The sequence below is a fragment of the Dictyostelium discoideum genome (assembly GCF_000004695.1).
Source record: "Dictyostelium discoideum AX4 chromosome 1 chromosome, whole genome shotgun sequence".
In the NCBI taxonomy this organism is placed as follows: domain Eukaryota; phylum Evosea; class Eumycetozoa; order Dictyosteliales; family Dictyosteliaceae; genus Dictyostelium; species Dictyostelium discoideum.
In genome coordinates, this window is record NC_007087.3 from 660,897 (window position 1) to 677,352 (window position 16,456).

General features: G+C 21.4%; 7 protein-coding genes across 7 annotated transcripts; 4 read left to right on the forward strand and 3 right to left on the reverse strand.

Moving 5' to 3' along the window:
• Positions 1 to 771: 771 nt before the first annotated feature.
• On the forward strand, positions 772 to 1,819 carry mcfT (mitochondrial substrate carrier family protein; the record flags this gene model as incomplete). The annotated part of the gene is made up of 2 exons (XM_642150.1): positions 772 to 1,102; positions 1,248 to 1,819. 2 exons carry the CDS (start codon positions 772 to 774, stop codon positions 1,817 to 1,819), a joined length of 903 nt encoding a protein of 300 aa, XP_647242.1.
• Positions 1,820 to 2,123: 304 nt separating this feature from the next.
• On the reverse strand, positions 2,124 to 5,563 carry DDB_G0268506 (hypothetical protein; the record flags this gene model as incomplete). The annotated part of the gene is given in 2 exon segments (XM_642151.2): positions 2,124 to 3,634; positions 3,710 to 5,563. Coding segments are annotated over 2 exon segments (3,365 nt in total).
• A 3,542-nt stretch (positions 5,564 to 9,105) lies between these two features.
• DDB_G0267706 (hypothetical protein) lies at positions 9,106 to 9,958 on the forward strand (the record flags this gene model as incomplete). Its single annotated transcript, XM_642152.1, has 2 exons — positions 9,106 to 9,199; positions 9,297 to 9,958. The coding sequence occupies 2 exons, from the start codon at positions 9,106 to 9,108 to the stop codon at positions 9,956 to 9,958; spliced, it is 756 nt and encodes a 251-aa protein (XP_647244.1).
• Positions 9,959 to 10,033: 75 nt separating this feature from the next.
• vps25 (vacuolar protein sorting 25) lies at positions 10,034 to 10,710 on the reverse strand (the record flags this gene model as incomplete). The annotated part of the gene is made up of 2 exons (XM_642153.1): positions 10,034 to 10,410; positions 10,503 to 10,710. The coding sequence occupies 2 exons, from the start codon at positions 10,708 to 10,710 to the stop codon at positions 10,034 to 10,036; spliced, it is 585 nt and encodes a 194-aa protein (XP_647245.1).
• Positions 10,711 to 12,345: 1,635 nt separating this feature from the next.
• DDB_G0267710 (hypothetical protein) lies at positions 12,346 to 14,085 on the forward strand (the record flags this gene model as incomplete). The annotated part of the gene is made up of 2 exons (XM_642154.1): positions 12,346 to 12,589; positions 12,674 to 14,085. 2 exons carry the CDS (start codon positions 12,346 to 12,348, stop codon positions 14,083 to 14,085), a joined length of 1,656 nt encoding a protein of 551 aa, XP_647246.1.
• Positions 14,086 to 14,522: 437 nt separating this feature from the next.
• On the forward strand, positions 14,523 to 15,068 carry DDB_G0267712 (hypothetical protein; the record flags this gene model as incomplete). The annotated part of the gene is made up of 2 exons (XM_642155.1): positions 14,523 to 14,659; positions 14,768 to 15,068. 2 exons carry the CDS (start codon positions 14,523 to 14,525, stop codon positions 15,066 to 15,068), a joined length of 438 nt encoding a protein of 145 aa, XP_647247.1.
• Positions 15,069 to 15,290: 222 nt separating this feature from the next.
• Positions 15,291 to 16,456, reverse strand: sf3b4 (RNA-binding region RNP-1 domain-containing protein; the record flags this gene model as incomplete). Its single annotated transcript, XM_642156.1, has 2 exons — positions 15,291 to 16,106; positions 16,193 to 16,456. The coding sequence occupies 2 exons, from the start codon at positions 16,454 to 16,456 to the stop codon at positions 15,291 to 15,293; spliced, it is 1,080 nt and encodes a 359-aa protein (XP_647248.1).

The following is a 16,456-nucleotide window of genomic DNA, read 5'->3' on the forward strand; positions in this document are numbered from 1 at the left end:
AATGAACCTAATCATTTTCGTGTCCATAAAAAGAAGGATTTAGGATTTTTTATTTTTGTGGGATAATAATCTGATGTTTTTTTTTTTTTTTTTTTTTAATCATAATTTACTTACATACATTCTTTAACACCTAATGAAAACTTCAGGCTTAAATTCATTTGAATATTGTTCAGTGTCAGCCATCCCATAAACTTACTTCCTAACTAGATTGGCTAGATGGCACCATTTTTTATTTTTTATTTTTTTTTTTTTTTTTAAATTTTTTTTTTTTTTATTTAATTAATTAATTATTGGAAATAACATATCAAATAAAGTAAATAATTTAATCTTCCATTTCTAAATTGTTTTTTTTTTTTTTTTATTTAATTTTTTAAAATTTCTATCCATACCAGCGTGATTATGATTTTTTTTTTTATTTTTTTTTTTTCATATGAAAATTTTCTTTTGGAAAAGGGTGATGTTATGAAAATTTTAAATTGAAAAATAAATTTTTTTTTTTTTTTTTTTTTTTTTTTTTTTTAAAAAATTTAATTAAAAAATTTGAAACAATTTTTTTTTTTTAATACAGATAAAAAAATAAACATAATTTTAAACACACAATAGTTAATTTTTTATTTATTATTACTAAAAATAAAATAAAAATAAAAATTAAAATTAAAATTTTATATATAAATAATTAAAACTTTAATTTTTTTTTTTTTTTTTTTTTTCTCTCAATCATCACATAATAATTGTAATTATTAATATATACATATAAAATTAAATAAAAAAATGACATCAAAAGGTAATGCAGGTAATCCACCAACACCAACACCAGCACCAGTAAAGAGTCAACCATTATGGCACAATCTTGTATCAGGTGGTATTGCAGGTGTAAGTGAAATCCTTGTTATGTATCCATTAGATGTTGTTAAGACAAGACAACAACTTCAAGTTGGTAAAGGTCAATCAATGATGTCATCACTCGTTACCATGGTTAGACATGATGGTTTAAAAATGTATAGAGGTATTGTTCCACCAATCTTGGTCGAAGCTCCAAAAAGAGCCATCAAATTTGCTTCAAATAAATTTTATGAAAAACAAATTTTATCATATTGTGGAAGTAAGTTAAAATTATAATAATAATAATAATAATAATAAAAATAATAAAAAATATATTTTAATAATTATTTTAAAAATATTGAAAAATAATAATAATAATAATAATAATAATAATAATAATAATAATAATAATAATAATAAATTAGATACAAAACCAACACAAATGCAAGCAATTGGATCAGGTGTTTTAGCAGGTATTACAGAAGCATTTATTGTTGTACCATTCGAATTAGTAAAGATTAGATTACAAGCAAAAGAGAATGCAGGTAAATATACAAGTACAATGGATTGTGTTAACAAGACATTCCGTGCTGAAGGTTTATCAGGATTCTTTAAAGGTTTAGAAAGTACTATTTGGAGACATGCCTGTTGGAATGGTGGTTACTTTGGTTTAATTCATACCATTAAATCAGCATTACCAAAACCAACCACTGAACAAGGTGTATTAGTAAATAATTTCATAGCTGGAGGTTTGGCTGGTACTTTTGGTACAATGTTAAACACTCCCGCTGATGTCGTCAAGAGTAGAATTCAAAATCAAGTTGGTGCTGGTAAATATAATTGGTGTATTCCTTCAATTTTAACCGTTGCTAGAGAGGAAGGTTTCTCTGCCTTATATAAAGGTTTCTTACCAAAAGTTTTAAGATTAGGTCCAGGTGGTGGTATTTTATTAGTTGTTAATGAATTCGTTATGAAATTATTAGCTGGAAAAAATTAAATTTAAACTAATAAAATAAAAAAAATTAAAAAAATAAAATAAAAATAAATAAAAATAAATATTCCTTATTATTAAAAAAAAAAAAAAAAAATACCATTAGCGCTTTTTACAATATATGTATATAAAAAATTGGAAAAAAATAAAAAAAAAAAAATTTGTTATAAAATTTTATTACTTTTAAAAAATATATATATTTATTATTTGTTTTTATTTATATATGGTTAAAAACATTTAATTTTTGGTTCAAAAGAACTATATCATTCTAGTGAAATGTAAAGATTTTGGTTTTTTTTTTCTTGGATTCTTAAGATTCTGACTCTGACCCTGAAGTGGAAGATTTTTGATCTTCTTCATTTTCGTCATCTTCCTCATTTTCATACTGTCTGGTATATATATTATTTGAATTTTGATTATTGCTATTGTTATTATTACTATTATTATTATTATTATTATGGTTTTGGTTTTGGTATTGGTTAATTGATTGATTATAATAGTACTGAGACTGCATATGATTATGAGGTTGGAAAGGGTTTATATTTTCAAAATTATTGTTTCCATTATTATTATTATTACTATTATTATTATTATTATTATTATTATTATTATTATTATTATTATTATTATTATTATTATTATTATTATTATTATTATTACTATTATTATTACTACTACTATTATAATTATTATAATTATTATTATTACCATTATAATTATTGTAATTATTGTTATTGTTATTATTACTATTATTACTATTGTTATTATTATTACTATTATTATTATTATTATTATTATTATTATTATTATTATTGTTGTTATTGTTGTTATTACTATTGTTATTATTGTTGTTATTGTTATTATTACTACTATTATTACTATTATTACTATTATTACTATTATTATTATTATTATTATTATTATTATTATTATTATTATTATTATTATTATTATTATTATTATTATTATTATTATTATTATTATTATTATTATTATTATTATTATTGAATGCAACTTGCGAATAATTTTGGAATTGGTGAGAGTACATAGGGTGTTGATTTTGGTTTTGATGTGGGTTGTGGTGATGCATTCCTAATTGATGATTTATATGGTGAATTTGTTGCTGATTTGGCTGATAAATTTGGTGTTGATGTTGTTGGTGTTGGTTTTGGTTTTGGTTTTGGTTTTGGTGTTGATGTTGATGATGATGATGTTGATGATGTTGATGTTGATGATGTTGATGATGTTGGTGTTGATGTTGGTGTTGGTGTTGGTGTTGGTGTTGATGTTGATACTGATTTTGATTTTGATTTTGATTTTGATTTTGATTTTGATTTTGATTTTGATTTTGATGTTGATGTTGATTTTGATTTTGATTTTGATTTTGATTTTGATTTTGATTTTGATTTTGATGTTGAGGAGTGGGAATATTTGGTAATTGGGTTGTGAGGTTTGAATTCAAAGGAGAAGGATTTGTTAGTGTTAAGGCTCTATTATTACTATTGTTATTATTATTGTTAGAATTTAATCTTCCAGAGTTATTAATAGGTATTGGTTCTAAGTAGATATTGGAAAGCCCTCTGGTGAATTTATATAAGAAGGTTTAATATCATCAACTTTTTTAGGCTTAATTTCATCTCTTGGTAATACATCGATCAAGAAATCGAAAGTCTCGACTCTGGCCACTGCATGAATAATATCAGACCGTTGTAAGGTTCTCCTTTTACTTAAATCTGTGTGAATCCATGATCTTGCTGCCAATTCCAATATAAAAAATTCACATGCTTTTGCAAATAAAATTGGTGCTTCCCATGAAATCATCTATTTAAGAAAAAAAAAAAAAAAAAAATATTAATAAATTTTGTAAAGGAAAAAAAAAAAAAAAAAAAAAATTACCTTTACACCTGGATCAGATTTCATAATTTTTTTTATTCTTGCTAAAGGTAAAGTACTTGTGGCACTTGGCAAAGTAGGTGAGCCTTCTTCAACATCTTTGTTTATCTTTAACCAAACATCACCCATACTTTTGGTTAACATTTGATCAAATTGTCTTTTATATATAACCATTTGATTATTTTGAACAACCAAAGGATCCAAACGAGGACTGTTTGGATTTCTAGGTGAATTTTGTGGCGAACCCGAGAGAAACCCAATTGGTCCACTTATTGAACTACCAGTTGGTGTGAGTGGTGGTGTAGATAATGGCGAAATAGGAGGTGTGTAATTATTATAATTATGACTTTGATTATAATTAATATTATTATTATTATTATTATTACCATTATTATTATTATTATTATTATTATTATTATTATTATTATTATTATTATTATTATTATTATTATTATTATTATTATTATTATTATTATTATTATTATTATTATTACTACTACTATTATAATTATTATTATTATTATAATTATTATTATTATTATTATTATTATTATTATTATTATTATTATTATTATTATTATTATTATTATTATTATTATTATTATTATTATTATTATTATTATTATTATTATTATTATTATTATTATTATTATTATTATTATTATTATAATTATTGTTATTGAAGTTATTATTGTTGCCATTATTATTATTATTATAATTATTACTATTATTATTTATATGTAAGTTTTGACTAAGAGAGAGTGAAGAAAGTGAAGGACTTGACATTGGGGTATGAGGTGAGTCTAAGGAATCGGCACTACCCAAACTCCCATTACTGCTACTATGTGATAAACCATTATCAATTCCAATACCATTGTATTGTTCATTCGGAATTGGTAATGGTGGTAATAATTGTTTATATTTATTACTATTATTATTATTTATATTTGTGTTATGTTTTCCCAATGTAGTTATTTTAGACTTTTCTGTTGATTTTTCCAAAACATCAACAGAGTCTTTATATCTATCTCTGTTGCCACTATTATTATTATTTGTAGTAGTAGTATTATTATTATTATTATTTATATTATTGTTGTTATCGATATTTCTATCTCTAACTATTTCACTATTATTTGAATGATGATGTTGATTAGAATTACTCATATCAGCATTGTTAGATAAATTACACGGTGTGGAATTTTGAAGCGAGAATTGGTTGAAAAGGTTTTGATTGTTAGAGTGATGATTAGGATGATGGTGGTGATGGGGATGATCATGGGCTTGTGGCCCATATGATTCTGTTAGGCTTACATTATTATTATCATTATTACTATTATTATTATTATTATTATGATTATTATTATTGTTATTATGATTATTATTATTGTTATTATTACTCGCTCGATTAGATTTATTTTCAAACCAAAGGTGACTTAAGGATGATGGTTGACCATAAATGGGTTTATATTGTTCATTTGAAGACATTGGAGGGTTATTATTATTATTGTTTGATTGGTGTGGGTTAAATGATACATTGTTTCCATTGTTTTCGTTATTATAATTATTATTATTATTATTATTATTATTATTATTATTATTATTATTATTATTATTATTATTATTATTATTATTATTATTATTATTATTATTATTATTATTATTATTAAATTGATGTAAAGGTGGCGGCGAAAAAGAATTAGACACTATCCTATCATGTCCAAACTTTTTATGATTATCATGATTGAGTTCTGAATCACTATTTTGTGATTGGTGATGGTGATGATGGTGATGTTGTGAAGGAATTGGAGGATGGAGTTGTTGGTATTGATGTTGTTGGTGATGGTGATCTTTTGACATGATTAATTTAAACACAATAAATAAAATTGATTGAAACAATAAATATTGTAATATTAATACAATAATCGATGGCAATACAACAACAACAACAACAACAAATACTATTATTCAAATTAATTTAAAAAATTACAAATTATATGTATTATATGGATAATTAATATATGCAGGTGGGTGGGGTGGTGGTGTTATTCTATATATGGAGAATTATATAAGGTATAAGTGTTTTATATATATATATATTGTGTGGTATAGAGTGATTATAATGGATAATATATGAATAAAATATATGGTGAATATGTGGATATATGGTTATATGGCTATATGATTGGTTATATGATTTATGTATACATATATATTTTTGGAAAGGTGTAGATTTCAATTATATTATATTGTTTTAATCATTCCAGTATATATATTATTTTTTTAATTTATTTATTTTATTTTTTTATTTTATTTTTTTTGGGTTTGTTTTAATATTTGATTTCCTTGTTTTATATTTATATTTTTATTTTTTTATTTTTATTTTTATTTTTATTCTTATTTATATTTATATTTATATTTATATTTATATTTATATTTATATTTATATTTATATTTATATTTATATTTATATTTATATTTATATTCTATTTTTTTTTTATTATTTTTTTATTATTTTTTTTTATTAGTAGTTCATTTGATTTAAAAATACAAAACAATTAACTTTTAGTATGAGATATATGATATTAATATAAAAATTGGATTGATTAAAAAAAAAAAAAAAAAAAAAAAAAAGAAAGGAAAAAAGGAAAAAAAAAAAATATAATTAGTATAATGGACTGAAACTAAAAATATTGGTTTTTTGTTTGGCTTTTTTTTTTCTCTCTTTTCCTTGTTGTTGGGTTTTTTTTTTTTTTAATTATAAAAAAAAAAAAAAAGAAAAAAATCTATTTTTTTTTTTTTTTTTTTAAAAAAAAAAAATCTTGAACAATCGTTTTTTTTTTTGTGATTATGCTAAAAAAAAAAAAAGGTGGTGACGATAATAAAAAATAAAAAATTTTGATTTAAATGTTTTCCTTTGAAAATTACAAATGTGCCAAACTGATAAACAAATAACCAAATGTTATGTTTTCTAAATTTAGAATTTTGAAATTGTACAAAAAAAAAAAAAAATAAAAAATAAAAAAAAAGTGTGAACATACAAATTTGAAAATCAAAAAAAAAATTTTTTTAAAAAAAAAAGACTCAAAAAAACAATCAACTTTTTTAAAATTCTAACGGCTAAGAAAGAAAAAATTTTATTGTGCGTGAATGTGAAAGAGATAGTTATGATAATGAAAACCATAAAAAATATAAATTTTAAAAAAATATAAAAAAATTTGTTTTTTTAAAGTGATCTACGATTATCCCAAAAAAAAAACATGTTTTTTTTTCTTTTTTTTTTTCTTTTTTTTTTTTTATTTTTTGTTTGTGGAGAATGAAATGCCATATGATATGTATGAGAACGAAAAAAAAAAAAAAAAAAAATCTGGTTTTAAACCACACACAAAGAAATCAATTCAATAATTACCTTCACTATTTATTATTTTTGAAGTTGTAATGTTTATATTAAACGAAAATGAAAAAAACTTAAAAAAAAAGTAATACCAAAAGTTTTTTTTTTTTTTTTAATGATCAAAAAAAAAAAAAAAAAGGTCCCTTCTTTTTTTTAAAGTCCACACACTAGGTTATATTTATAAATATTTATTTTGTAGTTATTTATAAATTTTAAATTATTATTTTGGTGAATGGTAAACAAAAGGATAATAAAAAAAAAAAAAAAAAAAATCAAAATAATAATAATAAAATCAAAAAAAAAAAAAAATCAAAAAAAAAATAAAATAAAATAAAATAAAAAAAGTAAAAAAAATTTATGTAAAAACTATGATTTAAATATTAATCGCTTTGATTGGCCAAAATAATTTTATTTTGAAAAATGATTTTAGATATTTTTACCACCATAGAAAAAAAAAAATAAAAAAAAAAAATTTGAAAATATAACTTTTTTAATTAATGATATGCAAAACTTACACTTTTTTTTTTTTTTTTTCCTTTATTTTATTTTTCCCTTATTTATTTTTATAGTTTTGTTTTTATTTTATTTTTTTATTTTAAATTTAAATTTTTTATACCTTTTTTTTTATTTTTTTTATTTTATTTTTATTTTATTTTAATTTATTTTATTTTTTAAGAAAAAAAGAAAAATAATTTTATTCTTAATATAATATTTTAGATCAAAAATTAGTACAAAACAAAAAAAAAAAAAAATAAAAAAAAAAAAAAAAAAAAAAAAAAAAAAAAAAAAAAAAAAATGAAAAAAAAAAAAAAAAAAATGAAAAAAGGAAGGATTGAGAAATCCATTTTTTTTCAGACAAATAATACATAGTGCATACCCTAATTTTTTTTAAAAAAAAAAATAATTATTTAAAATTAAGACTAAAATAAAAAAAATAAAATAAAAATTTACTTTGAATAAAAAAAAAAAAAAAAAAAAAAAAAAAAAAAGAAAAAAGAAAAAAGAAAAAAAAAACCTTGTTGCGGTGGGAAAAGTTTTAAACCTACCCGATCATAGCTTTAAGTGGGGTTGTCAACGATAAGGGTAATTTGTGATTGTCGGTTTTGAGTACAAAATGATCACCCCCACCCATTTTATTAATGTGGTTAATTTTGATGTTTCATATGATTTTTTTTATTTATCACAAACCGTTATGCGTATAGTATTTGTTTTTTTTTTTTTAAAAAAAAAAAAAAAATCAATCATTTTGACAAAATTAAATAAAGAAAAAAAAAATATAAAAACCAAAAACCGAACAAATGACATTATTTCGTGGTTTTTACCAGTATAAATTTTTCAGATTTCAATCCAAAAAAAGAAAACCTTTCCAACCGAAAAAGATTTTTATTATTTAATTTTTTTTAAATTTTTTTTTTTTTTTTTTTTTTTTTTACTAAAAAAAAGTAAAAAAAAAAAAAGGGTAAAAAAAAAAACCACTCATGATAATAAATTTATTCCCAAAGTGAAAAAATGATTAAAAAAAAAAAAAAAAAAAGAAAATTAAAAAAAAAAAAGATTTATTTTTATTTTCTTTTTTTTTTTTTAATCATTTTTCCAAAAAAAATAAATAAATTCCAAACCTTTTTTTTTTTTTTTTTTTTTTTTTTATTATGGTTTTAAAAAAAAAATCCTTTTTCCTGAAAACAAAAAAAAAAAAAAATTAAAAAAATATAATTTATTTATTCTGATTGAATTTTTTTTTTTTTTTCATTATGGTTTTAATGATAAGATTTGATTGGTGAATTTGTTAGAATATTCTTTTTTGAGATTTCGAAAAGTCAATTTTATTAATATTATTTGGTGAAATTACCTGAATAAAAAATATTTTTTTAATTTTTAATATTTTTCACTTTTTTTTTAATATTTTCACTTTTTTTTTATTTTTATTTTATTTTTACCTTTTTTTTTTTTTTTTTTTTTTTTTAATAATAACAACAATAATTACCCCATAGTTAATATTTTTCAAATAATGAGTGATTATCAAGATGATAGAGATGAAGAAAATATCAGTGACTACGAATTAGGTGAACAAGAATATAGCGGAGATGATGATGATATAAAAGGTAAGCCATTCTAAAAAAAAAAAAAAAAAAAAAAAAAAAAAAAAATTTAAAAAAAAAAAAAAAAATACTAATTTTAATTTTTTAAAAAAAACACCAGAATCATTTACAGAAGAAGAAAAGAATCAATTATATTTTGATGAGACTGAAGATGATGAAAATGAAAAATGGATGAAAGAAAATTATAAATTATCAGGTAAATTTAAAAGTGATGGTAGATTAAGTTGTCCATGTTGCTTCACTCTATTATGTATTGAATGTCAACAACATTCATCCTACAGCAATCAATATAGAGCCATTCAAGTTAAAAATTGTACAATTTCAAATGATATAGTAACATATAATGATAAAAAAGATAAAAAAATTTCAAATAGAAATAATAATAATAATAAAAATAATAATAATAATAATAATAATAATAATAATAATAATAATAATAATAATAATAATAATAATAATAATAATAATAATAATAATAATAATAACAAAATAAATAAGAAAAATAATAAAAAAAATCAAAAATATAGAAACAATGTAAATAAGGGTGACCCTCAGCAAGTTGAGGTGAAATTAGAAAATACTCATATAGACGATGATGATGACGATGAGAGCGATGATGATAATAATAGTGATGAATCATCATCATCAGATGAAGATGAAGATGAATGTTATAGAGTGGTCAACTGTTCAATATGTAATACTCATGTTGCAATGTATGATCAAAATGAAATTTACCATTTCTTTGATGTATTTCCATCATAAAATAAAATTAAATAAAATAAAAAAAAAATGTAAATAATATAATTAAAAAAAAAAAGGGGGGGGGACTGTTTTATTTTAAATTGAAAAGAATTTAACACCAACATTTTCATCTTGAGAAAACGTTTGACATTTTGATTGTTTTTCTAAAACTTTTAAAGACTTCATTAAGATTGTTGTATTTAATTGATGAAATTCTTGTTTCTTTGAGTCATCACCATTTTGAATTTCCCAAACTGTTAAAACTGTATTTAATAAACCACAATCAGCTACCCATTTATAAATAAGTGATGCCCATTCATCTGGTTTTCTCCACATTATTAAAACTCTATTATTATTATTATTATCCTTATCCTTTTCTTTTTCTTTTTCTTTTTCTTTATCAACCCATTCTGCAAATCCATTTTCAATTATATCATCAATTATACTTTTCAATGCTTCTCTTGATAATTTTCCTATAATTAATTAATTTTATTATAAAATAAAACATAAACTTATTAATAAATAGTAATATTACTATATATATGAATAAAAATAATTTACTTACTATTTATTTTTTCATTATTAAATAATACTGAGTTTGATTTTATAGATTCATTAATATCTAATTCATAAATTTTATAATATCTACAATATTGGAGAATTAGGTCTTGCCACATTTGGAATTGTTTCTTTCTAGTGTTTAATATTGGTTGTATAGTGAAGAATGGTTCTTTATGATAATAAGGTGGGAATTGAAAAACTTGATTACTCATCTTTATTTTTTGATCTATTTATCTATATATATTTATATATTTATTTTTACAATTTTTAAAAAAAAAAACGAAAATAAATTATAAATTTATTATTTGAATTAACTTTTATAGGGTGTATTTGCGAATGTTTTTATCATCTATATTTTAATCTTTTAAAAAATTAAATTAAATTTTTAAAATTTTTTTTTTTTTTTTTTTTTTTTTTTTTTTTTTGGTTTTTTTTTTTTTTTTGGTTTGTTTTTGTGAGAGAGAAAATATCAATGAAAAAAAATAATAATAAAAATAAAAAACAAATATTTTAAAAATCATCTCAAATCTATTTTTTAAATGTAATTAAGTATAAAAGAACGGAAGGAACAGTTCTTTATTTACTTTTATACTTAGTTACTTATTTAAATTTGATATTTCAACCCAGTGGGATTAAATGGCCCACTACATAAAAAAAAAAAATAACAAAAAAAAAAAAAAAAATAAATAATAAAAAAGGGTAAAGATTAAACCACTTAAAAAATACTAGATATAAAATTTCTATAGGGTCTATTTTAGGAATTAAAGTGATTTGTTCAAAATTATTTTTTTTTATTTTTTTTTATTTTATTTTTATTTTTATTTTTTCAATTAAATAATTTAGTAAAGTGCGAAATGTTTTTTTGTGGGTGAATTGTGGTAAATATAACTGCAAACAAAAAAAAAAAAAAAAACTGTTATTATTATTATTATTATTATTATTATTATTTTTATTATTTATTTTATTATTATTATTTTTTTTTATTCTTTATTTTTTTTTTTAAATTTTTATTAATATAAAAAATAAAATTAAATCAGTTATATATATATTTATATATTCATATTTCTTTGATTGGATAAAATAATTTTTAATAATAGATAAGATAAAATATTATAATTATAATTATAATTATACTTATATATATATATACTTATAATAAAAATATCATTATCATTGTTTTTTTTATTTTTTATTTATTTTTTTATTTTTATTTTTTTTTTTAAAAAAAAATTTATTAATGTGTTTAGTGGGTTTATCTCATTGGATATTAATTTAATATTTCTACTTCATTGTAAAAATAAAAAAAAAATAGTAAAACAAATAATTTTTACCTACACCACCATTGGAGTTGTGGGAAATAATTTACTTTATTACAAATCTTTAATTTATTAATTTAATTTTTTTTTTTTTAATTACCCAATAAAATGAAAAAAAATGATGAATACATTATTTCTATATTCATAAATTTAATTTCGTTTTTCATTTCAGTATTTATATCATTTTTTATTTTCATTCAAATCATTTTATTAAAATTATTTTTAAAAAGTTTAATAAAAACAATTGTTCAATATATTAATAATAATAATAGTAAATTAATTGTTGTAATAATAATATCAACTTTAAATATTTTAAATTATTTTTATAAATTTTTTAAAAATACTTTTTTAATTAAAAATAAAAAAATAAAATAATAATTATAAAACAAAATAAATTAAAATAAATTTTTTTTGATATTTATTTATTTATTTATTTATTTTTATTTTTATTTTTAATTTTAATAATATTATAAAAAAAAAAAAAAAAAAAAAAAAAAAAAAAAAAAAAAAAAAAAAAAAAAAAAAAAAAAAATGTTTCTAATCAAAAAATTAAATAATAAAAAATTTGTAAAATATATTTTATTATTGGTATTATTATCAATAAATTTATGTAATTGCAATGAAAATAATACCCCATCAACTAATAATGAAAAGGATGAATCACCTCTATCTGGACAATCATCTGCTTTTAAGCCATCACAAGAAAGTCTATCTTTATTAGAATCAATAGATGGAATTATTGAAGCTGTAGAAGACTCTTGGAAAAATGGTGATTGTATGTATTTTTTTTTATAATTTTTTTTTTTTAGTAAAATATATATTTAAATATTAATTTTTAATTTTTTTTTTAAAAAAAAAGTTTCATTCTTTATTCCATTTTTACGTAAAACCCCACCTCCAACAAGACCACCATCAACAGCTGGTCCAACTGAATCAAATTCACCAAAACATACAACTAGTCCAACCAAAACACCAAAACATACAACTAGTCCAACCAAAACACCAAGACCAACCAAAACGCCAAAACCAACAGAAAAACCAAATCATACAACAAAACCAACAGAAACACCAAAACACACAACAAAACCAACAGAAACACCAAAACACACAACAAAACCAACAGAAACACCAAAACACACAACAAAACCAACTAAAACACCAAGACCAACCAGAACACCAAAACCAACACCAACACCAACACCAACACCAAAACCAACCAAAACACCAAAACCAACACCAACACCAACTAGAACACCAAAACCAACACCAACACCAACACCAACATCAACACCAACATCAACACCAACATCAACACCAACATCAACACCAACATCAACACCAAATTCAAATAATACATTTAAATATGGAATGCCATCGGTTGGAGATAATCCAAATTGGATTGAACGTGGATATCACTTTTTAATTAATGCAGCAAGAATTGATCCACAAGGATATAAAAAAACATATTTTAAAGGTGGTGAAAATATTGTAGATGTAATTAAAGATGGTGGTATTTATAAAGCAGTTCAACCATTATACTATGCCAATTATTTGGGAGTTGCAGCAGAGTATCATTCAAAAGATATGGCAAGTTCACCATGTTTTTCACACAATGATTGTTCAGGAGGCACTGCTCAAGATAGATTCGATAAACTATTTATTGGTTGTGGAGATAATAGAAAAACACCTGATGGATATATAGGTGTAAGAGGTGAGAATATCATTATGCTTCGTAGTGACCCATTGGCCACAAGCAACTTTTGGATTTGTGAGAGTATTCCAACTAGTGAAGCAACATGCACTAAAGATGGTGTAAACGATGGTCATAGAGCAAATGTATTCAATGGTGATTATCGTTCTTTGGGTGTTTCAGCAATACTAAGTGAACATAATTCAAAATATTATTGGACAGTTGATTTTGACCAACAAGCTTGTGAAGGTCGTGATTATGTAATTCATTGTGGTGGTCATTTACTTGATGATACCTCCATTAGTTATGTTACAACTTTTTATGATGAATCTTTACCAGATACTGCCAATATTCAAGGTAAAATATTTATAAATTCAGATTCAAATTCTCAAGATTTAACATTACAATTGGGTTCAAAAACAAAAGGAACTTATATTTTCACCCCTTCAAATTATAATCCAGATGATAAATACTATTTTGAATTCACTGTCGATGATGATAAGAAGTATCGTTATCCTCAAGAAGGTTACTTGGTATCATTAAATACAATGTCTGATAAACCATCTTGGGTTGAAAATTAAATCAATTTCTAATTTTGTATATATTTATTGTAAAAAAAAAAAAAAACAATTCATATATTTTTTTTCTTACAATCATTAAAATAAAAAAAAAAATAAAATAAAATAAAAATAATAATAAAAATAATAATTATAAAAGTACTATTTTTTTTTTTTTTTTTTTTTTTTTTATACACCGACTATTTAGTCAAAAAAAAAAAAAAAAAAATTTATTTTTAAATAAACAATAATAACTGTTTGACAGAAAAAACACCAGAATGAAATCAAAAAGATTTTCAAACCATAACCCTTTTTTTAAATTTTATTTTTTTTTAATTATTTTAGATTATTTTTTTTTTATTTTTTTTTTTTTTTTTTTTTTTTTTTGAACTTGCATAAAAAAAAAAATCAATTTTCAAAAAAAAAAAAATTTTATTCAATCAATTTCAAATCAATATACAATGGATACTCTTATAAACTATTATTCAAATCTTAGCAAACCACTCCCAGAAGCTCCACCAAAGCAATGGGATGTCAGTGAAAAAAACTTTAGCTTAAATGGTCCAATCCCAGTCGATCCATCAAGCAGTGATAAATGGTATGAAATTTCATAATAATAATAATAATGGAAAAAAAAAAAACTATAAAGAAATATAATACTAACACGCAAATTAAATACAAAACACACAAATTTATGTTTATAAAGGATTTGCAGATGTGGTCAATCTAAAAACTATCCATATTGTGATGGTTCACATAAAAAATATAATGAAGAGACTGGTCTTAATGATTCACCATTAAAAGTTGAAAAAGGTAGTGAAATGGTTTACGTTTGTAGATGTGGTCATTCAAAAGATAAACCATTTTGTGATGGTGCTCATTCAACTCTTAAAGCAATTGAATTCGAAAAAGATAATGGTGGTATTAAAGCTATCATTCGTTATACATTCCCACTTGTCTCTTTTGTTTTCGTTGGTATTTACTTAAAGAGACAATTATTCAACTAAAAAAAAAAAAAAAAAAAAAATTAAAAAAAAATTAAAAAAAAAAAAAAAATCTCTAATCAAATAATAAATAACAACAAAACCAATTAATTAATTAAACCAATAAAAAACATTTTTGTTGATTTGTACAAAATAAATAAAAAAACTAAAAAAAAAAAAAAAAAGAGAGAGAGGAGAGGTTGCATGTTTGTATTTTTGTATTGTTTTTAAATATATTAATTTTATTTATTTATGTGGTGGAGGTGGAGGCATTCCACCAAATGGCATCATCATTGGATTGAATTGCATTAACATTGGGTTGAATGGTGGTGGTGGAGGATGGTGGGGATGTGGATGTGGACGAAGTTGATGTGGGAGTGGGTGTGGGTGTGGTATTGGATGTTGGTGGTGTGGGTGGTGTTGTTGTTGTTGTTGTTGTTGTTGTTGTTGTTGTTGTTGTTGTTGTTGTTGTTGTTGTTGTTGTTGTTGTTGTTGTTGTTGTTGCTGTAATTGTTGTAATTGTAATTGTTGTAATTGTAATTGTTGTTGTTGTTGTTGTTGCAATTGTTGTTGTTGTTGTATTTGTTGTTGATGAATTATACCACCTGCAGTGACAATTGGTGGAGGTAGGGGTTGTGATTGTTGTTGTTGTTGTTGTTGTGGAGTTGAAGTTGAAATAGTTGAGGTTGAAGAAGTTGAAGATGATTGTTGCTGTTGTTGTTGATTTAAATAACCTGTATTTCTACTTGCAGCAATAATACGTTCAGCAGAAGAACCATGTCTTTCATTTGAATCTTTCTTTCTTGCATAAGTTACAGAGATTGGTTTATTACAAAGGAATTGACTATTCATAGCTTCGATTGCTGCATCAGAGGCTTCAAAACTATCGAAATTTATAAATGCAAATCCTTTACTTACACCATTTTCATCTCTCATAACTTTTGGTGTAAATATAATCGTACCAAATCTTGAAAATGTATCATGTAATATTCTTTCATCAACATCTGCATCTAAATTACCAATAAATAAATTTGCACCAATATCAACTTTATCTTTATTTTCCTAAAATAAAATTAATTAAAATGAAATGAAAAAAATAAATATTTATTATTATTATTATTAAATATTATTAAATTTAAATTACTTACTTTTTTAATTTTAATTTCTTTATTAAATAAACGTACGAATTTCATAACTTTTAAAGCATATTCAGCATCTGAAGAACTTTGAAATTCAACATATGCTCTACCTGAATGTTGTTGAGTTAATTTATCTTTTGGTATGAATACTTTAACTACTGGTGCTGCTTGAATAAATAATTCCATTAATAATGATTCTGTAACCATTGGATCTAAATCTCTAATTAATAGACATGCTTCATGATTTCTCTCTTGTGGTAAATTTGATGCCAT